The 26,967-nt window shown below is 52.2% G+C and overlaps 1 protein-coding gene across 1 annotated transcript; it reads left to right on the plus strand.

Annotated features, from left to right (window-relative positions):
* The first annotated feature begins 13,741 nt into the window (after positions 1-13,741).
* LOC138100887 (uncharacterized) lies at positions 13,742-25,880 on the plus strand. Its single transcript, XM_068998714.1, has 6 exons — positions 13,742-13,891; positions 19,260-19,373; positions 20,857-20,913; positions 24,191-24,313; positions 25,502-25,615; positions 25,786-25,880. Exons 1-6 carry the CDS (start codon positions 13,742-13,744, stop codon positions 25,861-25,863), a joined length of 636 nt encoding a protein of 211 aa, XP_068854815.1. The 3' UTR covers positions 25,864-25,880.
* Positions 25,881-26,967: the final 1,087 nt, after the last annotated feature.

Consider the following 26,967-nt stretch of genomic DNA (forward strand, 5'->3'; position numbering starts at 1 on the left):
CCCAATTTTTAGGGCTCCATTCCGGGATTTTTTGGCTCCATTCCCAATTTTTGGGGCTGAATTCCCAGATTTTGGGGCCGAATTCCCCAATTTTGGGGCTCCTGGGCTGATTTTGGGTCTGAATTCCCAAATTTTGGGGCTCCTGGGCTGATTTTGGGTCCGAATTCCCAAATTTTGGGGCTCCTGGGCTGATTTTGGGGCCGAATTCCCGATTTTTGGGGCTCCATTCCCAAATTTCCCGGCTGCCCCCCCCCCCCCCCCCGCCGGCCCCGATGACGTCACCCGCGGTTTTGGGGCCGCGCCTCCCAAATTTGGGGTTGCGCTCCCAAATTTTTTTTTTGGGGGGTTGCCCGGGGCCATTTTGGGGCTCCCTGCCCTTAATTGGGCACCTGATGACGTCATCGACGCTCCAGGACCGGTTTTTGGGGTGCCCGGACCGGTTTTTGGGGTTTTGGGGGTTTTTTTTTTAGGATCGACCTCAATTTTTGGGCTTCAATTAAAGACTTGGAGCTTTTAATTAAAAAGTTTGGGCGATGACGTCACCGGGGCGGGAAAAGGAAGGGCCGGCGCCGATGACGTCACCGCACCCCCCAAAAAAACGCCGCCCCGCCCCCAAAAATCCCAGAGCGGCCGCGGCCGAAATTTGGGGTGAAACTCGTCGGGTTCAGGCAACGAAAATTGGGGGGTTTTGGGGGGGGGTTGGGGGGAATTTGGGGGATTTTGGGGGGATTTGGGGGGATTTGGGGGATTTGGGGGATTTTGGGGGGATTTTGGGGGGATTTGGGGGAATTTGGGGGAATTTGAGGGGATGTTTTGGGGAATTTGGGGGAATTTTGTGGGATTTTGGGGGGATTTTGGGGGGATTTGGAGGAATTTGGGGGATTTTGAGGGGATGTTTTGGGGGGATTTGAGGGAGGTTTGGGGGCATTTTGGGGGATTTTGGGGGAATTTGGGGGGATTTTGGGGGGATTTGGGGGATTTGGGGGGAATTTGGGGGAATTTTGGGGGAATTTTGCGGGATTTTGGGGGGATTTTGGGGAATTTGGGGGAGGTTTGGGGGGATTTTGGGGGATTTTGGGGGAAATTTGGGGGGATTTTGGGGGATTTTGGGAGGATTTTGGGGGAATTTGGGGGATTTTGGGGGATTTTGGGGGACTTGGGGGATTTGGGGGGATTTTGGGGGGAATTTGGGGGGATTTTGGGGGAATTTTGAGGGGATTTGGGGGAGGTTTGGGGACGATTTGGGGGATTTTGGGGGGGATTTTGGGGAGGTTTGGGGGCATTTTGGGGGGATTTTGGGGGATTTTGGGAGGATTTTGGGGGAATTTGGGGGAATTTGGGGGATTTGAGAGAGGTTTGGGAGGGATTTGGGAGAATTTTTGGGGAATTTGGGGGAATTTTGCGGGATTTTGGGGGGATTTTGGGGGGATTTGAGGGAGGTTTGGGGGGGATTTAGGGAAGTTTGGGGGGATTTTGGGGGGATTTGGGGGAATTTGGGGGATTTTGGGGGAATTTGGAGGAATTTGGAGGAGTTTGGGGGATTTTGAGGGGATGTTTTGGGGGGATTTGGGGGGATTTTGGGGGGAATTTGGGGGAATTTTGGGGGATTTTGGGGGAATTTTGCGGGATTTTGGGGGGATTTTGGGGGGATTTGAGGGAGGTTTGGGGGATTTTGGGGGGATTTGGGGGAATTTGGGGGAATTTGAGGGGATGTTTTGGGGGGGATTTAGGGAAGTTTGGGGGGATTTGAGGGAGGTTTGGGGGATTTGGGGGAATTTGGGGGGGATTTTGGGGGATTTGGGGGCATTTGGGGGGATTTTGGGGGATTTGAGGGAGGTTTGGGAGGGATTTGGGGGGGATTTTGGGGGATTTGGGGGGAAATTTGGGGGGATTTGGAGGAATTTGGGGGATTTGAGGGAGGTTTGGGGGGATTTTGGGGGGATTTTGGGGGATTTGGGGGGAAATTTGGGGGGATTTGGAGGAATTTGGGGGATTTTGAGGGGATGTTTTGGGGGGATTTGGGGGGATTTTGGGGGAATTTGGGGGATTTGGGGGGAATTTGAGGGAGGTTTGGGGGGGATTTAGGGAAGTTTGGGGGAATTTGGGGGGATTTTGAGGGGATTTGGGGGATTTTGGGGGAATTTGGAGGAATTTGGGGGATTTTGAGGAGATGTTTGGGGGAATTTGGGGGGATTTTGGGGGGATTTTGGGGGACTTGGGGGATTTGGGGGAATTTGGGGGAGGTTTGGGGGAGGTTTGGGGGGGATTTAGGGAAGTTTGGGGGGATTTGGGGGGAATTTGGGGGGACTTTGGAAAGTTTTGGGGGATTTGGGGGAGATTTGGGGAGGTTTTGGGGGGGTTTGGGGGATTTTGGGGTATTTTGGGGGGATTTCGGGGGATTTAGGGGGATTTTGGGGGATTTTGGGGGGATTTCGGGGGATTTAGGGGGATTTTGGGGAGATTTTGGGGGATTTGGGAGGAATTCGGGGGATTTGAGGCAGATTTTGGGGAGTTTTGGGGAATTTGGAGCAAATTTGGGGGGATTGGGGGGATTTTAGAGAGGTTTGGGGTGGATTTTGGGGGGATTTTGGGGGGATTTTGGGGGGTTCTGGGTGGGGATTTTTGGGGTGGATTTTGGGGGCATTTTTGGAGGATTTTTTTGGGAATTTTGGGGGGATTTGGGAAGAATTTTGGGGGATTTTTGGGGTGGATTTGGGGGGGATTTTGGGGGGGATTTTTGAGGGGAATTTTAGGGGATTTTGGGAGGGATTTTTGGGGTGATTTTGGGGAATTCTGGGGGGAGTTTTGGGGGAATTTTGGGGTGGATTTTGGGAGGGAATTTTGGGGGATTTGGGGGGAATTTTGGGGTGGATTTTGGGGGGATTTGGGGGGATTTTGGGGACTTGAGGGAGGTTTCGGGGGATTTTGGGGGATTTTAGGGAGATTTTGGGGGAATTTGGGTGGATTTTGGGGAGGTTTGGGGGATGTTTTGGGGAATTTGGGGCAAATTTGGGGGATTTGGGGGAAATCTGGGGGATTTGGGGAATTTCGGGGCCTATTGGGGAGATTTTGGGGAGATTTTGGGGGGATTTGGGGGGAATTTGGGAGTGTTGAGGGAAATTTGGGGGGATTTGAGGGAATTTGAGGGATTTGGGGCGATTTTGGGGGATTTGGGGGCATTTTTGAGACCTTTTGGGGCAATTTGGGGAGATTTTGGGAGGGTTTGGAGGTTTTGGGGGGGATTTGGGGGGACTTTGGGGGGATTTTGGGGAGATTTGGGGGAATTTCGGGACTTTGAGGGGGATTTTGGGAGTTTTGGGGGTAATCGAGGTCATTCGGGGTCATTTTGGGGTCATTTTTGGCCATTTTGGGGCTGTTTTGGGGGGCAATTTGGGGCATATTTGGGATTTTTGGGGTCGCTTGGGGCTTTTGGGGTCATTTTGGGTCATTTTGGGTCATTTGGGGTCATTTTGGGGCCATTTGGGGTCATTTTGGGGCCATTTTGGGTCATTTTGGGTTCATTTTGGATTCATTTTGGGGCCATTTTGGGTCATTTTGGGTCATTTGGGGTCATTTTGGGGTCATTTTGGGGTAGTTTTGGGCCATTTTGGGTCATTAGGGTTCATTTTGGGTCATTTTGGGGCCATTTTAGTGGTTTTGGGGTCATTTTGGGGTTGCTTTGGGATCTTCTGGGCCATTTTGGGGCCATTTTGGGTCATTTTGGGTCATTTCTGGTCATTTTTGGGTAATTTTGGGTAATTTAGGGTCTTTTGGGGTCATTTTGGGGCCATTTTGGGTCATTTGGGGCCATTTTGGGTCATTTTGGGGCCATTTTAGTGGTTTTGGGGTAATTTGGGGTTGCTTTGGGATCTTCTGGGCCATTTTGGGGCCATTTCGGGTCATTTGGGGCCATTTTGGGTCATTAGGGTTCATTTTGGGTCATTTTGGGTTCATTTTGGGGCCATTTTGGGTCATTTCTGGTCATTTTAGGGTCATTTTTGGGTCATTTTGGGTTCATTTTGGGGGTTTTTGGGTCATTTGGGGCCATTTTGGGTCATTTTGGGTTCATTTTGGGTCATTTTGGGGCCATTTTAGTGGTTTTGGGGCCATTTTGGGGTTGCTTTGGGATCTTCTGGGCCATTTTGGGGCCATTTTGGGTCATTTTGGGCCATTTCTGGTCATTTTGGGTTCATTTTGGGGCCATTTTGGGGTCATTTTGGGTCATTTCTGGTCATTTTAGGGTCATTTTTGGGTCATTTTGGGTTCATTTTGGGGTCATTTTCGGGTCATTTGGGGCCATTTTGGGTCATTTTGGGTTCATTTTGGGTCATTTTGGGGCCATTTTAGTGGTTTTGGGGCCATTTTGGGGTTGCTTTGGGATCTTCTGGGCCATTTTGGGGCCATTTCGGGTTTATTTGGGGCCATTTCGGGTCATTTGGGGCCATTTTGGGTTTATTTGGGGCCATTTGGGGCTATTTGGGGTCATTTTTAGGGTGATTTGACTCCTTTGGGGGTTATTTCGGGCCGTTTTGGGGCCATTTGGGGCCATTTTGGGTCATTTTGGGGCCATTTTGGGTCATTTTGGGGTCACTTTGCGGTCATTTTGGGGTAATTTTGGGTCATTTTTGGTCATTTTGGGGTCATTTTGGGGTCATTTTGGGATTATTTTGGGGCTTTTTGGGTCATTTTGGGGCCATTTTGGGTCATTTTGGGGTCATTTTGGGGTCATTTTGGGCGTTTTTTGCCATTTCAGTGGTTTTGGGGTAATTGTGGGGTTGCTTTGGGTTCATTTTGGGTCATTTCAGGTTTATTTGGGGCCATTTGGGGTCATTTGGGGCCATTTTGGGTTTATTTGGGGCCATTTGGGGCTATTTGGGGTCATTTTTAGGGTGATTTGACTCCTTTGGGGGTTATTTCGGGCCGTTTTGGGGCCATTTGGGGCCATTTTGGGTCATTTTGGGGCCATTTTGGGTCATTTTTGGCCACTTTGGGTCATTTTGGGTCATTTTGGGTCATTTTGGGCCATTTTGGGTCATTTTGGGGTCATTTTGGGATTATTTTGGGGCTTTTTGGGTCATTTTGGGGCCATTTTGGGTCATTTTGGGTTCATTTTGGGTCATTTTGGGGCCATTTTAGTGGTTTTGGGGTCATTTTGGGGTTGCTTTGGGATCTTCTGGGCCATTTTGAGGCCATTTTGGGGCCATTTTGGGGTAATTTTGGGTCATTTTTGGGTAATTTTGGGTAATTTAGGGTCTTTTGGGGTCATTTTGGGGCCATTTTGGGTCATTTGGGGCCATTTTGGGTCATTTTGGGGCCATTTTAGTGGTTTTGGGGTAATTTTGGGGTTGCTTTGGGATCTTCTGGGCCATTTTGGGGCCATTTCGGGTCATTTGGGGCCATTTTGGGTTTATTTGGGGCCATTTGGGGCTCATTTGGGGCCATTTTGGGTTTATTTGGGGTCATTTGGGGCCATTTGGGGTCCTTTTTTCCCAATTTCGCCGCTTTTTCCCCCATTTCGAGCAGGTTTGGGGCTCATGGGGCGCCTCTGCCGCTGCTGCCGCCGCCGGGGTCACTCTCGGGGTCACTCTCGGGGTCACTCTCGGGGTCACTCTCGGGGTCACTCTCGGGGTCACTCCAAGGGTCAGCGGGACCCCCGGCCCTGCCCCGCTCCCCCGGCCCAGGTAGGTGCCAAAATTCCCATTTTTAACCCCAAAATCCCCATTTTTAACCCCCTAAAATCCGCATTTTTCACCCCAAAATTCCCCTTTTTTAGTGCCCCAAAATCCTCATTTTTAACCCCCAAAATCCCCATTTTTTTACCTCAAAATTCCCCATTTTTCACCCCAAAATTCCCCATTTTTCACCCCAAAATTCCCCTTTTTTAACCCAAAATTCCCCATTTTTCACCCCAAAATTCCCCTTTTTTAGCTCCCCAAAATTCCCAGTTTTAACCCCAAATTTCCAATTTTTAAATCCCAAAATTTCCAATTTTTAAACCCCCAAAATTCCCATTTTTAACCCCAAAATTCCCATTTTTAACCCCCCAAAAATCCCATTTCTAACCCAAAATTTCCAAATTTTATCCCCCAAAATCCTCATTTTTAACCCCCCAAAATCCCCATTTTTAACCCCCCAAAATTCCCATTTTTTAACCCCAAAAATCCCCATTTTTTAACCCCAAAGTTCCAATTTTTAACCCCCCAAAATTCCCATTTTTTTAGCCCCAAAAATTCCCATTTTTAACCCCCCAAAATTCCCCTTTTTTAACCCAAATTTCCCCATTTTTTTACCTCAAAATTCCCCATTTTTAACCCCAAAAATTCCCCATTTTTCACCCCAAAATTCCCCTTTTTTAACCCAAAATTCCCCATTTTTCACCCCAAAATTCCCCTTTTTTAGCTCCCCAAAATTCCCAGTTTTAACCCCAAATTTCCAATTTTTAAATCCCAAAATTTCCAATTTTTAAACCCCCAAAATTCCCATTTTTAACCCCAAAATTCCCATTTTTAACCCCCCAAAAATCCCATTTCTAACCCAAAATTTCCAAATTTTATCCCCCAAAATCCTCATTTTTAACCCCCCAAAATCCCCATTTTTAACCCCCCCAAATTCCCATTTTTAACCCCAAAAATCCCCATTTTTAAACCCCAAATTTCCAATTTTTAACCCCCCAAAATTCCCATTTTTTTAGCCCCAAAAATTCCCCATTTTCACCCCCAAATTCCCCTTTTTTAGCTCCCAAAAATTCCCATTTTTAACCCCCAAAATTCCCATTTTTTAAACCCCAAAATTCCCATTTTTAACCCCCCAAATTTCCAATTTTTAACCCCCCAAAATCCCCATTTTTTTACCTCAAAATCCCCAGTTTTTAAACCCCAAACATTCCCATTTTTAACCCAAAATTTCCCATTTTTAACCCCCCAAAATTCCCATTTTTTTACCCAAAAATTCCTATTTTTTAATCCCCCAAATCCCCATTTTTAAACCCCCAAATTCCCTTTTTTTTACCCCAAAATCCCAATGTTTAATCCCAAAAATCCCCATTTTTAACCCCCCAAAATCCCCATTTTTAATCCCAAAAATCCCAATGTTTAATCCCAAAAATCCCCATTTTTAATCCCAAAAATCCCCATTTTTAACCCCCAAATCCCCTTTTTTTTTTTGATCCGGGTTTTGATTTTTTTCCTCTTTTTTCCCCCGCAGCTGCCCTGCCCGCCGATGACGTCACCGATGACGTCAGCAGTGCCCGCTTACATCATCTGGCCCCCCCCGGCCATCGTCACCCTGGGGGGTCCCCGGGTCGCGGTGCTGGGGGACAGAAAGCCCCAAACTCGCTGCTTTTAGCCCCAAAAACGGGGAAATCGGACCCGAAATTCGGATTTTTCACCCCAAAATTGGCATTTTTCACCCCCAAATTGGCTTTTTTCACGCCCAAATTGGCTTTTTTTGACTCAAAATTCGGATTTTTCACCCCAAAATTGGCTTTTTTGACCCCAAAATTCGGATTTTTCACCCCAAAATTGGCTTTTTTGACCCCAAAATTGGCTTTTTGGACCCTAAATTCAGATTTTTCACCCCAAATCCGGGGTTTTTTACCCCAAAATTGGCACTTTGAACCAAAATCCGGATTTTTCACCCCAAAATTTGGATTTTTCACCCCTAAATTGGCTTTTTTGACTCAAAATTCGGATTTTTCACCCCAAACTTGGCATTTTCCACCCCAAATCTGGGAATTTTCACCCCAAAATTCGGGTTTTTTACCCCAAAATTGGCATTTTGAACCAAAATCCGGATTTTTGACCCCAAAATTGGCTTTTTCACCCCAAAATTGGCATTTTTGACCCCAAATCCGGGATTTTTCACCCCAAAATTGGCATTTTTGCTCCAAAATTCGGATTTTTCACCCCAAAATTTGGATTTTTCACCCCAAAATTGGCACTTTGGACCCAAAATTGGCATTTTTCACCCCAAATCTGGGAATTTTCACCCCAAAATTCGGGTTTTTAACCCCAAAATTGGCATTTTGGACCCAAAATCCAGATTTTTTTACCCCAAAATTGGCATTTTGAACCAAAATCCGGATTTTTGACCCCAAAATTGGCTTTTTCACCCCAAAATTGGCATTTTTGACCCCAAATCCGGGATTTTTCACCCCAAAATTGGCATTTTTGCTCCAAAATTCGGATTTTTCACCCCAAAATTTGGATTTTTCACCCCAAAATTGGCACTTTGGACCCAAAATTGGCATTTTTCACCCCAAATCTGGGAATTTTCACCCCAAAATTCGGGTTTTTAACCCCAAAATTGGCATTTTGGACCCAAAATCCAGATTTTTTTACCCCAAAATTGGCATTTTGAACCAAAATCCGGATTTTTGACCCCAAAATCGGCTTTTTTCACCCCAAAGTTGGCATTTTTGACCCCAAATCCGGGATTTTTCACCCCGAAATTGGCATTTTTAATCCCAAAATTCAGGTTTTTCACCCTAAAATTGGTACTTTTGAACCAAAATCCGGATTTTTGACCCCAAAATTGGCTTTTTAACCCCAAAATTGGCATTTTTGACCCCAAATCCGGGATTTTTCACCCCAAAATTGGCATTTTGGATCCAAAATCCGGTTTTTTCACCCCAAAATTGGCACTTTGAACCAAAATCCGGGTTTTTGACCCCAATATTGGCATTTTTGAGCCCAAAATTGGCATTTTCCACCCCAAATCTGGGTTTTTTCACCCCAAAACCCGGATTTCTCACCCCAAAATTGGCATTTTTACCCCAAAATCGGTCTTTCTGAACCAAAATTCGGATTTTTCACCCCCAAATTGGCATTTTTCACCCCAAATCCAGATTTTTCACCCCAAAATTGGCATTTTGGGCCCAAAATTCAGATTCTTCACCCCAAAATTGGCATTTTTGATCCAAAATTCGGATTTTTCGCCCCAAAATTGTTAATTTTGAACCAAAATTCGGATTTTTCACCCCAATATTGGCACTTTTGAGCCCAAAATTGTCATTTTTCACCCCAAAATTGACATTTCGGACCCAAAATCTGGATTTTTAACCCCAAAATTGACATTTTTGAGCCCAAAATTGGCATTTTCCACCCCAAATCCAGGGTTTTTCACCCCAAAATTGCCATTTTTGACCCCAAAATTGGTACTTTTGAACCAAAATTCAGATTTTTCACCCCAAAATTGTCATTTCTGATCCCCAAATCCGGATTTTGACCCAAAATTGGCGTTTTGGACCCAAAACTGGGAGGTTTGGCCCCAAAATTGCAACTTCGGCCCCAAATAAAGATTTTTCACCCCAAAATCGGCTCGAGGCTGCAGGAAACAACAAAATGGAACTTTTTGGCCCCAAATTTGGGGGTTTTCGCTCAAAATTGGGATTTTTAGCCCCAAAATTCAACTTTTTAGCCCCAAATTTGGGAGTTTTAGCCCAAATTCGGGATTTTTAGCCCCAAATTTGGGATTTTTAGCCCCAAAATTGACATTTTTTAGCTAAAATTTGCGATTTTTAGCCCCAAATTTGGGATTTTTTGCTCAAAATTGGGATTTTTAACCCCAAAATTTGGGACTTTTTTCCCAAAATTGGGAATTTTAGCCCCAAAATTTAACTTTTTAGCCCCAAAATTTGGAATTTTAGCCCAGAATTTGGATTTTTAGCCCCAAATTTGGGATTTTAAACTCAAAATTCAACTTTTTAGCCCCAAAATTGGGAGTTTTAGCCCAAATTCGTGATTTTTAGCTCCAAATTTGGGACTTTTTGCTCAAAATTGGGATTTTTAACCCCAAAATTTGGGACTTTTTTCCCAAAATTGGGATTTTTAGCCCCAAATTTGGCAGTTTTAGCCCATAAAATTTAACTTTTTAGCCCAAAAAAATTGGAATTTTAGCCCAAAATTTGGATTTTTAGCCCCAAATTTGGGATTTTAAACTCAAAATTCAACTTTTTAGACCCAAAATCGGGGGTTTTGCTAAAAAATTCGGATTTTTAGACCCAAATTTGGGATTTTTAGCTCAAAATTTGGATATTTAGCCCCAAATTTGGGACTTTTGGCCCCAAATTTGGGATTTTTAGCAAAAATTCGGCATTTTAGCCCCAAAATTTGGGAATTTTAGCCCAAAATTTGGATTTTTAGCCCGAAATTGGGATTTTTAGCCCCGAAATTGACATTTTTTAGCTAAAATTTGCGATTTTTAGCTCCAAATTTGGGACTTTTTGCTCAAAATTGGGATTTTTAACCCCAAAATTTGGGACTTTTTCCCCAAAATTGGGAATTTTACCCCAAAATTTAACTTTTTAGCCCAAAATTTGGGATTTTTAGCCCCAAATTTGGGATTTTAAACTCAAAATTCAACTTTTTAGCCCCAAAATCGGGGGTTTTGCTCCAAAATTCGGATTTTTAGCCCCAAATTTGGGATTTTTAGCCCCAAAATTGGGACTTTTAGCCCAAAATTTGAATTTGTAGCCCCAAATTTGGGATTTTAAACTCAAAATTCAACTTTTTAGCTCCAAAATTCGGCAGTTTAACCCAAATTTGGGATTTTAGCCCCAAAATTTGGGATTTTTAGCTCAAAATTGAGACTTTAGCCCCAAAATTGGGATTTTTAGCCCCAAAATTGGGATTTTAAGCCTCAAAATTCAACTTTTTAGCAGCAAAATTTGGAATTTTAGCCCAAAATTTGGGACTTTTAGCCCCAAAATTTTGATTTTTAGCCCCAAAATTCAACTTTTTAGCCCCAAATTTGGGACTTTTAGCCCAAAACTCGGATTTTTAACCCCAAAATTTGGGAAATTTTTGCCCAAAATTGGGACTTTCAACCCAAAATTTGTATTTTTAGCCCCAAAATTGGGAATTTTAGCCCCAAATTTGGGACTTTTGGCCCCAAAATTTCGATTTTTAGCCCCAAAATTGGAATTTTTAGCTCAAAATTGGGACTTTCAGCCCAAAATTGAGATTTTTAGCTCCAAATTTGGGATTTTTAGCCCAAAATTTGGGACTTCTTGCCCAAAATCGGGATTTTTTTCCCTAAAATTGGGATTATTAGCCCCAAAATTAGACATTTTTGCCCAAAATTCAGATTTTTTGCCTCAAAATTCAACATTTTAGCCCCAAATTTGGGATTTCTTGCCCAAAATTGGGATTTTAACCCCCAAATTTGGGACTTTTTGCCCAAAATTGGGAATTTTAGCCCCAAAATTCGACGTTTTAGCCCAAAATTGGGATTTTTTGGCCTCAAAATTTGGGATTTTCAGCCTCAAAAGTTCCATTTTTAACCCCAAAATTGGGGTGGGGGAGGGGCCGAATTTGGGGGGGGGGGGGAGGGGCCGAATTTGGGGTGGGGGAGGGGCCGAATCCGGGTCTTTTTGGGGTGGGGGAGGGGCCAAATTTTGGGGTGGGGGAGGGGCGGGTTTGGGTCCTTTTGGGGGTGGGGGAGGGGTCGAATTTTGGGGCGATTTTGGGTCCTTTTGGGGTGGGGGAGGGGCCCAATTTTGGGTCTTTTTGGGGATGGGGGAGGGGCCAAATTTTGAGGTGGGGGAGGGGCCAAATCCGGGTTCTTTTTGGGGTGGGGGAGGGGCGATTTTGGCGCCTTTTTGGGGTGGGGGAGTGGCCGAATTTTGGGTCCGTTTGGGGGTGGGGGAGGGACCAAATTTTGGGCCGATTTTGGGTTTTTTTGGGGATGGGGGAGGGGCGGTTTGGGTCCTTTTGGGGTGGGGGAGGGGCCGAATTTGGGGTGGGGGAGGGGCGGGTTTGGGTCTTTTTTTGGGTGGGGGAGGGGCCGAATTTTGGGGCGATTTTGGGTCTTTTTAGGGGTGGGGGAGGGGCCAAATCCGGGTCCTTGGTGGGGTGGGGGAGGGGCCGAATTTTGGGTTCTTTTTGCGGTGGGGGAGGGGCGGGTTTGGGGTTCTTTTGGGGGTGGGGGAGGGGCCAAATCCGGGTCCTTTTTTGGGTGGGGGCGGGGCCGAATTTTGGCTCCTTTTTGGGATGGGGGAGGGGCGATTTGGGGTCTGTTTTGGGGTGGGGGAGGGGCCAAAATTTGGGCCCTTTTTGGGGTGGGGGAGGGGCCGAATTTGGGGGGGGGGAGGGGCGGGTTTGGATCCTTTTTGGGGTGGGGGAGGGGCGGGTTTGGGTCCTTTTCGGGGGGTGGGAGGGGCCACACCCGGCTCCTTTTTGGGGTGGGGGAGGGGCCAAATTTTGGGGCGATTTTGGGTCCTTTTTGGGGAGTGGGGGAGGGGCGATTTTGGCGCCTTTTTTGGGGTGGGGGAGGGGCCAAATTTTGGGCCCTTTTTGGGGTGGGGGAGGGGCCAGATTTGGGGTCCTTTTTGGGGGTGGGGGAGGGGCCAAATCCGGATCCAATTTGGGGTGGGGGAGGGGCCGAATTTTGGAGTGGGGGAGGGGCGGTTCTGGGTCCGTTTTGGGGTGGGGGAGGGGCCCAAATTTGGCTCCTTTTTGGGGGTGGGGGAGGGGCCAAATCCGGGTCCTTTTTTGGGTGGGGGGCGGGGCCGAATTTTGGCTCGTTTTTGGGATGGGGGAGGGGCGATTTGGGGTCTGTTTTGGGGTGGGGGAGGGGCCAAATTTTGGGTCTTTTTTGGGGTGGGGGAGGGGCCAAATTTTGGGCCGATTTTGGGTCTTTTTAGGGGTGGAGGAGGGGCCGAATCCGGGTCCTTTTTAGGGGTGGGGGAGGGGCCAAATTTTGGGGTGGGGGAGGGGCGATTTTGGGTCTTTTGGGGGTGGGGGAGGGGCCGAATTTGGGTCCTTTTTGGGGTGGGGGAGGGGCCGAATTTTGGGGCGATTTTGGCGCCTTTTTTAGGGTGGGGGAGGGGCCGAATTTTGGGTCCTTTTTTGGGGTGGGGGAGGGGCCAAATTTCGGGCCCTTTTTGGGGTGGGGGAGGGGCCAAATTTTGGGCCGATTTTGGGTCTTTTTAGGGGTGGGGGAGGGGCGACATCCGGGTTCTTTTGGGGTGGGGGAGGGGCGATTTTGGCGCCTTTTTTGGGGTGGGGGAGGGGCCGAATTTTGGGGTGGGGGAAGGGCGATTTGGGTCCTTTTTGGGGTGGGGGAGGGGCCAAATTTTGGGTCTTGTTTGAGGTGGGGAGGGGCGGGTTTGGGTCCTTTTTTGGGGTGGGGGAGGGGCCGAATTTGGGTCCTTTTCGGGGGTGGGGGAGGGGCCAAATCTGGACCCAATTTGGGGTGGGGGAGGGGCCAAATTTGGCGTGGGGGAGGGGCGATTTTGGCTCCTTTTTGGGGGGTGGGGGAGGGGCCAAGTTTTGGCTCCTTTTTGGGGTGGGGGAGGGGCGATTTTGGGTCGATTTGGGGTGGGGGAGGGGCCCAAATTTGGCTCCTTTTTTGGGGTGGGGGAGGGGCCAAATCCGGGTCCTTTTTTGGGTGGGGGGCGGGGCCGAATTTTGGCTCCTTTTTGGGATGGGGGAGGGGCGATTTGGGGTCTGTTTTGGGGTGGGGGAGGGGCCAAAATTTGGGCCCTTTTGGGGGTGGGGGAGGGGACAAATTTTGGGGTGGGGGAGGGGCGATTTTGGCTCCTTTTTTGGGGGTGGGGGAGGGGCCAAATTTTGGGGCGGGGGAGGGGCGGGTTTGGGGTGGGGGAGGGGCCAAATCCGGGTCCTTTTTTGGGGTGGGGGAGGGGCCGAAGTTTGGCTCCTTTTTTGGCGTGGCCTCGCCCCTCCCCCCCTCGCCCCTCCCCCCCCGGCCCCGCCCCCCCCCGCCCCTCCCCCACCCCAAGATGGCGGAGCTGCTGCTGCTGACGCGGGTCCTGCCCGCGGGGGGGGGAGGGGCGGAGGGGGGGCCCGGCCCGACCCCTCCCCCACCCTGGGGAGCCTCCCCCACCCCCCCCAAAGGGCGGCGGCTCTGGGGGGAGCCCCTGGCGCTGGGGGTGGGTGAACCCCGCGGGACTGGGGGGGACTGGGAGGGACTGGGAGGGACTGGGAGGGACTGGGAAGGGATTGGGGGGGACTGGGAGGGGATTGGGGGGGATTTGGGGGGGATTGGGAAGGACTGGGAGGGACTGGGGGGGACTGGGGGGGACTGGGAAGGGATTGGGGGGGACTGGGAAGGGACTGGGAGGGGATTTGGGGGAACTGGGATTAACTGGGATGGACTGGGAGGGGATTGGGGGGGACTGGGATGGACTGGGATGGACTGGGATGAACTGGGAGGGGACTGGGAGGAGATTTAGGGGGACTGGGAGGGACTGGGAGGGGATTGGGATTGAACTGGGCGGGACTGGGGGGGACTGGGAGGAACTGGGAAGGAACTGGGATGGACTGGGATGAACTGGGAGGGACTGGGAAGGGATTTGGAGGGACTGGGAGGGGACTGGGAGCCATTGGGAAGGGACTGGGATGGACTGGGAGGGATTGGGGGGGACTGGGATTTACTGGGATTGAATTTGGAGGGACTGGGATGAACTGGGAAGAAACTGGGATTAACTGGGAGCAACTGGGAGGGACTGGGAGGGGATTTGGGGAGAAAACTGGGAGTAAAAGGTGAGTAAGGGCTGAGTAAGGGCTGAGTAAGGGCTGAGTAGGGGCTGAGTAAGGGCTGAGTAGGGGCTGAGTAAGGGCTGAGTAAGGGCTGAGTAAGGGCTGAGTAGGGGCTGAGTAGGGGCTGAGTAGGGGCTGAGTAGGGGCTGAGTAAGGGCTGAGTAAGGGCTGAGTAAGGGCTGAGTAAGGGCTGAGTAGGGGCTGAGTAAGGGCTGAGTAAGGGCTGAGTAAGGGCTGAGTAAGGGCTGAGTAGGGGCTGAGTAGGGGCTGAGTAGGGGCTGAGTATGGGCTGAGTAAGGGCTGAGTAAGGGCTGAGTAGGGGCTGAGTAAGGGCTGAGTAGGGGCTGAGTAGGGGCTGAGTAAGGGCTGAGTAGGGGCTGAGTAGGGGCTGAGTAAGGGCTGAGTAGGGGCTGAGTAAGGGCTGAGTAGGGGCTGAGTAGGGGCTGAGTAAGGGCTGAGTAAGGGCTGAGTAGGGGCTGAGTAAGGGCTGAGTAGGGGCTGAGTAGGGGCTAAGTAAGGGCTGAGTAGGGGCTGAGTAGGGGCTGAGTAAGGGCTGAGTAGGGGCTGAGTAAGGGCTGAGTAGGGGCTGAGTAAGGGCTGAGTAGGGGCTGAGAAAGGGCTGAGTAGGGGCTGAGTAAGGGCTGAGTAGGGGCAGAGTAAGGGCTGAGTAGGGGCTGAGTAGGGGCTGAGTAGGGGCTGAGTAGGGGCTGAGTAAGGGCTGAGTAGGGGCTGAGTAAGGGCTGAGTAAGGGCTGAGTAAGGGCTGAGTAGGGGCTGAGTAAGGGCTGAGTAGGGGCTGAGTAGGGGCTGAGTAAGGGCTGAGTAGGGGCTGAGTAGGGGCTGAGTAAGGGCTGAGTAAGGGCTGAGTAAGGGCTGAGTAGGGGCTGAGTAGGGGCTGAGTAGGGGCTGAGTAAGGGCTGAGTAAGGGCTGAGTAGGGGCTGAGTAAGGGCTGAGTAGGGGCTGAGTAAGGGCTGAGTAAGGGCTGAGTAAGGGCTGAGTAAGGGCTGAGTAAGGGCTGAGTAGGGGCTGAGTAAGGGCTGAGTATGGGCTGAGTAAGGGCTGAGTAGGGGCTGAGTAGGGGCTGAGTAAGGGCTGAGTAAGGGCTGAGTAAGGGCTGAGTAAGGGCTGAGTAGGGGCTGAGTAGGGGCTGAGTAAGGGCTGAGTAGGGGCTGAGTAAGGGCTGAGTAGGGGCTGAGTAGGGGCTGAGTAAGGGCTGAGTAGGGGCTGAGTAAGGGCTGAGTAAGGGCTGAGTAGGAGCTGAGTAGGGGCTGAGTAAGGGCTGAGTAAGGGCTGAGTAAGGGCTGAGTAAGGGCTGAGTAAGGGCTGAGTAGGGGCTGAGTAGGGGCTGAGTAAGGGCTGAGTATGGGCTGAGTAAGGGCTGAGTAAGGGCTGAGTAGGGGCTGAGTAAGGGCTGAGTAGGGGCTGAGTAAGGGCTGAGTAAGGGCTGAGTAAGGGCTGAGTAAGGGCTGAGTAGGGGCTGAGTAAGGGCTGAGTAGGGGCTGAGTAAGGGCTGAGTAAGGGCTGAGTAGGGGCTGAGTAAGGGCTGAGTATGGGCTGAGTAGGGGCTGAGTAAGGGCTGAGTATGGGCTGAGTAAGGGCTGAGTAGGGGCTGAGTAAGGGCTGAGTAGGGGCTGAGTAAGGGCTGAGTAAGGGCTGAGTAAGGGCTGAGTAGGGGCTGAGGAGGGGCTGAGTAGGGGCTGAGTAAGGGCTGAGTAGGGGCTGAGTAGGGGCTGAGTAAGGGCTGAGTAGGGGCTGAGTAAGGGCTGAGTATGGGCTGAGTAAGGGCTGAGTAGGGGCTGAGTAAGGGCTGAGTAAGGGCTGAGTAGGAGCTGAGTAGGGGCTGAGTAAGGGCTGAGTAAGGGCTGAGTAAGGGCTGAGTAAGGGCTGAGTAAGGGCTGAGTAGGGGCTGAGTAGGGGCTGAGTAAGGGCTGAGTATGGGCTGAGTAAGGGCTGAGTAGGGGCTGAGTAGGGGCTGAGTAAGGGCTGAGTAAGGGCTGAGTAAGGGCTGAGTAAGGGCTGAGTAGGGGCTGAGTAGGGGCTGAGTAAGGGCTGAGTAGGGGCTGAGTAAGGGCTGAGTAGGGGCTGAGTAAGGGCTGAGTAGGGGCTGAGTAAGGGCTGAGTAAGGGCTGAGTAGGAGCTGAGTAGGGGCTGAGTAAGGGCTGAGTAAGGGCTGAGTAAGGGCTGAGTAAGGGCTGAGTAAGGGCTGAGTAGGGGCTGAGTAGGGGCTGAGTAAGGGCTGAGTATGGCCTGAGTAAGGGCTGAGTAAGGGCTGAGTAGGGGCTGAGTAAGGGCTGAGTAGGGGCTGAGTAAGGGCTGAGTAAGGGCTGAGTAAGGGCTGAGTAGGGGCTGAGTAGGGGCTGAGTAAGGGCTGAGTAGGGGCTGAGTAAGGGCTGAGTAAGGGCTGAGTAGGGGCTGAGTAAGGGCTGAGTAAGGGCTGAGTAGGGGCTGAGTAAGGGCTGAGTAAGGGCTGAGTAGGGGCTGAGTAGGGGCTGAGTAAGGGCTGAGTAGGGGCTGAGTAGGGGCTGAGTAAGGGCTGAGTAGGGGCTGAGGAGGGGCTGAGTAGGGGCTGAGTAAGGGCTGAGTAGGGGCTGAGTAGGGGCTGAGTAAGGGCTGAGTAGGGGCTGAGTAAGGGCTGAGTAAGGGCTGAGTAGGGGCTGAGTAGGGGCTGAGTAAGGGCTGAGTAAGGGCTGAGTAGGAGCTGAGTAGGGGCTGAGTAAGGGCTGAGTAAGGGCTGAGTAAGGGCTGAGTAAGGGCTGAGTAAGGGCTGAGTAGGGGCTGAGTAGGGGCTGAGTAAGGGCTGAGTATGGGCTGAGTAAGGGCTGAGTAGGGGCTGAGTAAGGGCTGAGTAAGGGCTGAGTAGGAGCTGAGTAGGGGCTGAGTAAGGGCTGAGTAAGGGCTGAGTAGGGGCTGAGTAGGGGCTGAGTAAGGGCTGAGTATGGGCTGAGTAAGGGCTGAGTAGGGGCTGAGTAAGGGCTGAGTAAGGGCTGAGTAAGGGCTGAGTAGGGGCTGAGTAGGGGCTGAGTAGGGGCTGAGTAAGGGCTGAGTAGGGGCTGAGTAGGGGCTGAGTAAGGGCTGAGTAGGGGCTGAGTAGGGGCTGAGTAGGGGCTGAGTAAGGGCTGAGTAGGGGCTGAGTAAGGGCTGAGTAGGGGCTGAGTAGGGGCTGAGTAAGGGCTGAGTAAGGGCTGAGTAAGGGCTGAGTAGGGGCTGAGGAGGGGCTGAGTAGGGGCTGAGTAAGGGCTGAGTAGGGGCTGAGTAGGGGCTGAGTAAGGGCTGAGTAGGGGCTGAGTAGGGGCTGAGTAGGGGCTGAGTAAGGGCTGAGTAGGGGCTGAGTAGGGGCTGAGTAGGGGCTGAGTAAGGGCTGAGTAAGGGCTGAGTAAGGGCTGAGTAGGGGCTGAGTAAAGGCGGAGTAGAGGGTGAGTGACCTGGGGTGGGGGAGGGGCCAAATCCGGGTCCTTTTGGGGTGGGGGAGGGGCCGAATTTTGTGGCGATTTTGGGTCCTTTTGGGTGGTGGGGGAGGGGCGAGTTTGGGGTCTTTTTTGGGGTGGGGGAGGGGCCAAATTTTGGAGGGGGGAGAGGCCAAGTTTGGGGTGGGGGAGGGGCGATTTGGGCTCCTTTTTTGGGGTGGGGGAGGGGCCAAATCCGGGTCCTTTTTGGGGCTGGGGGAGGGGCCAAATTTGGGGTGGGGGAGGGGCGATTTTGGGTCCTTTTTAGGGGGTGGGGGAGGGGCCGAATTTTGGGGCGATTTTGGGGTGGGGGAGGGGCGGTTTGGGGTCTTTTTTGAGGTGGGGGAGGGGCCAAATATTGGGGTGGGGGAGGGGCGGGTTTGGGTCCTTTTTGGGGTGGGGGAGGGGCCGAATTCGGGGGTGGGGGAGGGGCGGGTCTGGGTCCTTTTTTCGGGGTGGGGGAGGGGCCGAATATTGGGGGTGGGGGAGGGGAATTTGGGTTCTTTTTTGGGGTGGGGGAGGGGCCGAATTCATCTCCTTTTTGGGGTGGGGGAGGGGGCAAATTTTGGGGCAATTTTGGGTCCTTTTGGGTGGTGGGGGAGGGGCGGGTTTGGGTCCTTTTTGGGGTGGGGGAGGGGCCGAATTTTGGGGTGGGGGAGGGGCCGAATCCGGGACCTTTTTTGGGGTGGGGGAGGGGCGATTTTGGGTCCTTTTTTCGGGGTGGGGGAGGGGCCGAATTTTGGGGTGGGGGAGGGGCCAAATCCGGGACCTTTTTGGGGGTGGGGGAGGGGCGGGTTTGGGTCCTTTTGGGGTGGGGGAGGGGCGGTTTGGGGGATTTTCTGGGGTGGGGGAGGGGCCAAATTTTGGGGTGGGGGAGGGGCTGGTCTGGGTCCTTTGTGGGGTGGGGGAGGGGCCGAATTTTGGGGTGGGGAGGGGAGGTTTTGGCTCCTTTTTTGGGGGTGGGGGAGGGGCGATTTTGGGCCCTTTTTGGGGTGGGGGAGCGGCCAAATTTTGGGGCGATTTAGGGGCGCTTTTGGGGTGGGGGAGGGGCGATTTTGGGTCTTTTTTGGGGGTGGGGGAGGGGCCGAATTTGGGGTGGGGGAGGGGTATTTGGGTCCTTTTTTGGGGCTGGGGGAGGGGGAGTTTTGGCTCCTCTTTGGGGTGGGGGAGGGGCCAAATTTTGGGGCGATTTAGGGGCGCTTTTGGGGTGGGGGAGGGGCGATTTTGGGTTCTTTTTTGGGGGTGGGGGAGGGGCCGAATTCGGGGGTGGGGGAGGGGCAGCCCCGCCCTCATTCCCGCCCCTCCCCCCCCCCAGGTGGCGCAGGCGCTGCTCGGGAGCCTCCAGGTGGCCCTCGGGGGGTCCCTCCTGGCCACCCTCGGGGACCCCGCGGGGGCACAGCTGGGGGTGCCCCTGGGCACTGGGCCCGTGGTGAGAGGGACTGGGAGGGACTGGGAGGGACTGGGAGGGACTGGGAGGGACTGGGAGGGGACTGGGAGGGACTGGGAGGGACTGGGAGGGGATTGGGGGGGACTGGGAGGGGCTGGGAGGGACTGGGGGGGGGTTGGGGGGGACTGGGAGGGAACTGGGAGGGGACTGGGAGGGGCTGGGAGGGACTGGGAGGGAACTGGGAGGGACTGGGAGGGGATTGGGAGGGACTGGGAGGGGATTGGGAGGGACTGGGAGGGGGTTGGGGGGGACTGGGAGGGACTGGGAGGGAGTTGGGGGGGACTGGGAGGGACTGGGAGGGACTGGGAGGGGATTGGGAGGGGATTGGGGGGGACTGGGAGGGACTGGGAGGGACTGGGAGGGGGTTGGGAGGGACTGGGAGGGGACTGGGAGGGACTGGGAGGGACTGGGAGGGACTGGGAGGGGGTTGGGGGGGACTGGGAGGGGACTGGGAGGGACTGGGAGGGGGTTGGGGGGGACTGGGAGGGGATTGGGGGGGACTGGGAGGGAACTGGGAGGGACTGGGAGGGGATTGGGAGGGACTGGGAGGGGATTGGGAGGGACTGGGAGGGACTGGGAGGGGATTGGGAGGGACTGGGAGGGGGTTGGGGGGGACTGGGAGGGGATTGGGAGGGACTGGGAGGGGATTGGGAGGGACTGGGAGGGGGTTGGGGGGGACTGGGATGAACTGGGAGGGGACTGGGAAGGGATTGGGAGGGACTGGGACAAACTGGGAGTGATGGGGAGGGGGTTGGGAGGGGATTGGGGGGACTGGGAGGGGATTGGGACAAACTGGGACAAACTGGGAGGGGACTGGGAGGGGTTTGGGGGGGACTGGGAGGGGATTGGGACAAACTGGGAGGGACTGGGAGGGGACTGGGGGTCACTTGTGGGGTCACTTGTGGGGCTGGGGTCACTTTGGGGTCACTTTGGGGTCACTTTGGGGTCACTCTGGGGTCACTTTGGGGTCACTTTGGGGTCACTTTGAGGTCACTTGTGGGGCCGGGGTCACTTTGGGGTCACTTTGGGGTCACTTTGGGGTCACTCTGGGGTCACTTTGGGGTCACTTTGGGGTCACTTGTGGGGCGGGGTCAGTTCGGGGTCACTTCCGGGGTCACTTCTGGGGTCACTTATGGGGCCGGGGTCACTTGTGGGGCCGGGGTCACTTTGGGGTCACTTCCGGGGTCACTTTGGGGTCACTTTGGGGTCACTTGTGGGGCCGGGGTCACTTTGGGGTCACTTGTGGGTCTGGGGTCACTTTGGGGTCACTTTGAGGTCACTTGTGGGGCCGGGGTCAGTTCGGGGTCACTTTGGGGTCACTTTGGGGTCACTTGTGGGGCCGGGGTCACTTTGGGGTCACTTTGGGGTCACTTTGGGGTCACTCTGGGGTCACTCTGGGGTCACTTTGAGGTCACTTGTGGGGCGGGGTCAGTTGTGGGGCAGCCCCACAAGTCCCCTCCCCCAGCTGCTGCTGGCGGGGGCTCTGCAGGCGGCCGTGGCCAAGGGCCCCTCGCTGGGGCGGGTGAGTGCAATTTCGGGCAATTTTGGGCAATTTTGGGCAATTTCGGGCAATTTTGGGGCATTTTGGGCAATTTTGGGCAATTTTGGGGCAATTTTGGGGCATTTCGGGCACTTTTGAGGATTTTTGGGGCAATTTTGGGGCATTTCGGGCACTTTTGGGGTCGGTTATGGGTCAGTTATGGGTCATTTTTGGGGTCATTTTGGTGTCATTTTGGGTCTGTTTTGGGGTCATTTTTGGGGTAATTTTGGGGTAATTTTGGGGTCATTTTTGGGGTCGGTTATGGGTCAGTTTTGGGGTAATTTTGGGGTCAGTTATGGGTCCGTTTTGGGGTCATTTTTGGAGTCATTTTGGGGTCATTTTGGGGTCATTTTGGGTCATTTTTGGGGTAATTTTGGGATCATTTTGGGGTCGGTTATGGGTCAGTTTTGGGGTCATTTTGGGGTAATTTTGGGGTCATTTTGGGGTCATTTTTGGGGTAATTTTGGGGTCGTCTTGGGGTCAGTTATGGGTCAGTTTGGGGTCATTTTTGGGTTCATTTTGGGGTCATTTTGGGGTCGGTTATGGGTCATTTTTGGGGTCATTTTGGGGTCATTTTGGGTCTGTTTTGGGGTCATTTTGGGGTCAGTTATGGGTCAGTTATGGGGTCATTTTTGGTGTCATTTTGGGGTCATTTTGAGGTCATTTTTGGGGTAATTTTGGGATCATTTTGGGGTCGGTTATGGGTCAGTTTTGGGGTAATTTTGGGGTGATTTTTGGGGTCACTTTGGGGTCATTTTTGGGGTCATTTTGGGATCATTTTGGGGTCGGTTATGGGTCAGTTTTGGGGTCATTTTGGGATCATTTTTTGGGTCATTTTGGGGTCAGTTATGGGTCAGTTATGGGGTCATTTTTGGGGTAATTTTGGGGTAATTTTGGGGTCATTTTTGGGGTCATTTTGAGGTCATTTTTGGGGTCGGTTATGGGTCAGTTATGGGGTCATTTTGGGGTGATTTTTGGGGTCACTTTGGGGTCATTTTTGGGGTCATTTTGGGTCTGTTTTGGAGTCATTTAGGGGTCGGTTATGGGTCAGTTTTGGGGTCATTTTGGGATCATTTTTTGGGTCATTTTGGGGTCATTTTGGGGTCATTTTGGGTCTGTTTTGGGGTCATTTTTGGGGTCAGTTATGGGGTCATTTTTGGGGTAATTTTGGGGTGATTTTGGGGTCATTTTGGGGTGATTTTGGGGTCCTTTTGGGGTCGGTTATGGGTCAGTTATGGGGTCATTTTTGGGGTCAGTCTGAGGTCATTTTGGGGTCATTTTTGAGGTAATTTTGAGGTGATTTTTGGGGTAATTTTGGGGTCATTTTGGGTCTGTTTTGGGGTCATTTTGGGGTCAGTTATGGGGTCATTTTGGGGTGATTTTGGGGTGATTTTGGGGTCATTTTTGGGGTCATTTTGGGGTCAGTTTGAGGTCATTTTTGGGTAGTTATGGGGTCATTTATGGGTCATTTTTGGGGTCATTTTTGGGTCATTTTGGGTCTGTTTTGGGGTCATTTTGGGGTCAGTTATGGGTCAGTTATGGGGTCATTTTGGGGGTAATTTTGGGGTAATTTTGGGGTCATTTTTGGGGTCATTTTGGGGTCATTTTGGGGTCATTTTTGGGGTCATTTTGGGGTCATTTTGGGGTCATTTTTGGGGTCATTTTGGGGTCATTTTGGGTCTGTTTTGAGGTCATTTTGGGGTCGGTTATGGGTCAGTTTTGGGGTCATTTTGGGATCATTTTTTGGGTCATTTTTGGGTCATTTTTGGGTCATTTTGGGGTCATTTTGGGACTGTTTTGGGGTCATTTTTGGGGTCAGTTATGGGGTCATTTTTGGGGTAATTTTGGGGTAATTTTGGGGTCATTTTGGGGTGATTTTGGGGTCCTTTTGGGGTCGGTTATGGGTCAGTTATGGGGTCATTTTTGGGGTAATTTTGGGGTAATTTTGGGGTCATTTTGGGGTGATTTTGGGGTCCTTTTGGGGTCGGTTATGGGTCAGTTATGGGGTCATTTTTGGGGTCAGTCTGAGGTCATTTTGGGGTCATTTTTGAGGTAATTTTGAGGTGATTTTTGGGGTAATTTTGGGGTCATTTTGGGTCTGTTTTGGGGTCATTTTGGGGTCAGTTATGGGGTCATTTTTGGGGTAATTTTGGGATCATTTTGGGGTCATTTTTGGGTCATTTTGGGGTAGTTATGGGGTCAGTTATGGGTCATTTTTGGGGTCATTTTGGGGTCATTTTGGGTCTGTTTTGGGGTCATTTTGGGGTCAGTTATGGGTCAGTTATGGGGTCATTTTTGGGGTAATTTTGGGGCCTTTTTGGGGTCATTTTTGGGTCATTTTGGGATCATTTTTTGGGTCATTTCGGGGTCATTTTGGGTCTGTTTTGGGGTTATTTTGGGGTCGGTTATGGGTCAGTTATGGGGTCATTCTTGGGGTCAGTCTGCGGTCATTTTGGGGTCATTTTTGAGGTAATTTTGAGGTAATTTTGGGGTGATTTTTGGGGTCACTTTGGGGTCATTTTTGGGGTCATTTTGGGGTCAGTTATGGGGTCAATTTTAGGGTCATTTTTGGGTCATTTTGGGTCAGTTTTGGGGTGATTTTTGGGGTCATTTTGGGATCATTTTGGGGTCGGTTATGGGTCAGTTTTGGGATCATTTTTGGGGTCATTTTGGGGTCATTTTGGGATCATTTTGGGGTCGGTTATGGGTCAGTTTGGGGTAATTTTGGGGTAATTTTGGGGTCGGTTATGGGTCAGTTATGGGGTCATTCTTGGGGTCAGTCTGAGGTCATTTTGGGGTCAGTTTTGGGGTAATTTCGCGGTAATTTTGGAGTGATTTTTGGGGTCACTTTGGGGTCATTTTTGGGGTCATTTTGGGGTCAGTTATGGGGTCATTTTTGGGGTCATTTTTGGGTCATTTTTGGGTCATTTTGGGTCAGTTTTGGGGTGATTTTTGGGGTCATTTTGGGATCATTTTGGGGTCGGTTATGGGTCAGTTTTGGGATCATTTTTGGGGTCATTTTGGGGTCATTTTGGGATCATTTTGGGGTCGGTTATGGGTCAGTTTGGGGTAATTTTGGGGTAATTTTGGGGTCAGTTATGGGTCGATTATGGGGTCATTCTTGGGGTCAGTCTGAGGTCATTTTGGGGTCATTTTGGGGGTAATTTTGCGGTAATTTTGGGTTGATTTTTGGGGCGATTTTTGGGGTGATTTTGGGGTCGGCCACTCCCTGGTCACTCAGTGGTCCCTGTGGCCGCAGGCTCGGGCCGCGCTGGCGCTGGCCATCGTGGCGGCCATCGTGTCCTTCCTGGCCCTGGGGGTGCAGGGGCTGCTCCTCCTCCACGGCTGCGTCTGGTGCTACGGCCTGGGGCCGGCCGCAGAGGTGAGCCCGGCGGTCACTGCCGGTCACTCTGGGTCACTACCGGGGGGGGTTGGGGTCACTCTGGGTCACTATTGGTCACTATTGGTCACTCTGGGTCACTACTGGGCGGTTTGGGTCACTCTGGGTCACTCTGGGTCACTCTGGGTCACTCTGGGTCAGTTTGGGTCACTCTGGGTCACTCTGGGTCACCATTGGTCACTCTGGGTCACTACCGGGGGGGTTTGGGGTCACTCTGGGTCACTAGTGGTCACTCTGGGTCAGTTTGGGTCACTATTGGTCACTCTGGGTCACTACCGGGCAGTTTGGGTCACTCTGGGTCACTATTGGTCAGTTTGGGTCACTATTGGTCACTACTGGTCACTCTGGGTCACTATTGGTCACTCTGGGTCACCATTGGTCACTCTGGGTCACTATTGGTCACTCTGGGTCACTACTGGTCAGTTTGGGTCACTATTGGTCACTCTGGGTCACTCTGGGTCACTCTGGGTCACTATTGGTCACTCTGAGTCACCATTGGTCACTCTGGGTCACTATTGGTCACTCTGGGTCACTACTGGTCAGTTTGGGTCACTATTGGTCACTCTGGGTCACTCTGGGTCACTCTGGGTCACTCTGGGTCACTATTGGTCACTCTGAGTCACCATTGGTCACTCTGGGTCACTCTGGGTCACTCTGGGTCACCATTGGTCACTCTGGGTCACTACTGGTCACTCTGGGTCACTCTGGGTCACTCTGGGTCACCATTGGTCACTCTGGGGCAGTTTGGGTCACTACTGGTCACTCTGGGTCACTCTGGGTCACTACTGGTCACTCTGGGGCAGTTTGGGTCACCATTGGTCACTATTGGTCACTACTGGTCAGTTTGGGTCACTCTGGGGCAGTCTGGGTCACTCTGGGTCACTCTGGGTCACTCTGGGTCACTCTGGGTCACCATTGGTCACTACTGGGCAGTTTGGGGTCACTATTGGTCACTCTGGGTCAGTTAGGAGTCAGTTTTGGGTCAATTTCGGGTCAGTTTGGGGCCATTTTTGGGTCAGATTTGGGTCAGATTTGGGTCAATTTCAGGTCAATTTTGGGTCAATTTTTGGGTCAGATTTGGGTCAATTTCGGTGTCACTTTCACGTCGATTTTGGGGTCAGCTTCTGAGCCAATTCCCCCTCGTTTCACCCCATTTCCCGCATCCCCCAGGGGGCGCTGCTGGGCGCGCAGGTGCTGCTGATGATGTCATCGGCGGCGGGGGCGGTGCTGGCCGTGATTGGCTGCGTGGCGGCCACCAGGGGGCGCCCCAGGGCGGGGCCAATGGTGAGTGACAGGCGGAGGGGGTGTGGCCACGGAGAATTAATGAGGGGGGCGGGGCTGGGAGGGGCGTGGTTTATCGGGGCCTTTTCTTCCTTATATGGGCATGGGTGGGGCTGTGGGCAGAGGGGGCGTGGCCTGCGCTGACCACGCCCCCCTCCCCTCCCCTCCCCCAGCCCGTGGTGATCTACCAGACAGCGCTGCCGGCGGCGGGGGCGGGGCCAGCCGAGGCCACGCCCCCCGCGCCACAATAAAGACCAATCAGAGCTCAGCGCGCGTCTGGCTCCGCCCCCTTCGCGACGTCGGGTCGGGTGGGGACGGGGGGGGGTGGGGTCGTCGGTGGCACTCTGGGGATGCCACGGAGCCTTACTGGGAGCACCGGGAGCCAGCTGGGAGCCGACTGGGAGCCGACTGGGAGGATTTTCCCCCTCACGTTTCCCGGCACTTTCCGTCGTCAAATTTCCCGCCCTTTTCCTCTCACGTTTCCCTCCATTTCCCCCTCACGTTTCCCGCCCTTTTCCCCCTCACATTTCCCGCCCTTTTCCCCCTCACATTTCCCACTCTTTTCCCCTCACATTTCCCGCCCTTTTCCCCCTCATGTTTCCTCCACTTTTCCCCTCGCTTTTCCCTCCATTTCCCCCTCACTTTTCCCGCCCTTTTTCCCCTCACGTTTCCCACCATTTCCCCCTCACGTTTCCCACCTTTTCCCTTCACTTTTCCCTCCATTTCCCCCTCAATTTTCCCTCCATTTCCCCCTCACTTTTCCCACCATTTCCCCTCACATTTCCGTCCATTTCCCCCTCACTTTTCCCGCCCTTTCCCCTCACATTTCCCACCCTTTTCCCCTCATGTTTCCCGCCTTTTTCCCCTCACTTTTCCCTCCATTTCCCCCTCACATTTCCCGCCTTTTTCCCCTCACTTTTCCCACCATTTCCCCTCACATTTCCATCCATTTCCCCCTCACTTTTCCCGCCCTTTCCCCTCACATTTCCCACCCTTTTCCCCTCACGTTTCCCGCCTTTTTCCCCTCACTTTTCCCTCCATTTCCCACTCACGTTTCCCGCCTTTTTCCCCTCACTTTTCCCACCATTTCCCCCTCACGTTTCCCGCCCTTTCCCCCTCACGTTTCCCACCTTTTCCCCTCAATTTTCCCGCCCTTTCCCCCCCCCTCACATTTCCCACCATTTCCCCCTCACGTTTCCTCCACTTTTCCCCACACTTTCCCCTCCATTTCCCCCTCACGTTTCTCGCCTTTTTTCCCCTCATGTTTCCCTCCATTTCCCCCTCACTTTTCCCACCCTTTTCCCCTCACGTTCCCCACCATTTCTCCCTCACATTTCCCGCCATTTTCCCCTCAC

This window comes from Aphelocoma coerulescens, unplaced genomic scaffold, assembly GCF_041296385.1.
Source record: "Aphelocoma coerulescens isolate FSJ_1873_10779 unplaced genomic scaffold, UR_Acoe_1.0 HiC_scaffold_150, whole genome shotgun sequence".
Lineage (NCBI taxonomy): Eukaryota > Metazoa > Chordata > Aves > Passeriformes > Corvidae > Aphelocoma > Aphelocoma coerulescens.

Coding starts and splice junctions, on each gene's coding strand:
- LOC138100887 (XM_068998714.1), top strand. CDS start 13,742: ATGGCGGAGCTGCTGCTGCTGACGCGGGTCCTGCCCGCGGGGGGGGGA. Junction 24,314..25,501: donor GCCTGGGGCCGGCCGCAGAG/GTGAGCCCGGCG, acceptor CGCATCCCCCAG/GGGGCGCTGCTGGGCGCGCA. Junction 25,616..25,785: donor GCCCCAGGGCGGGGCCAATG/GTGAGTGACAGG, acceptor CCCCTCCCCCAG/CCCGTGGTGATCTACCAGAC.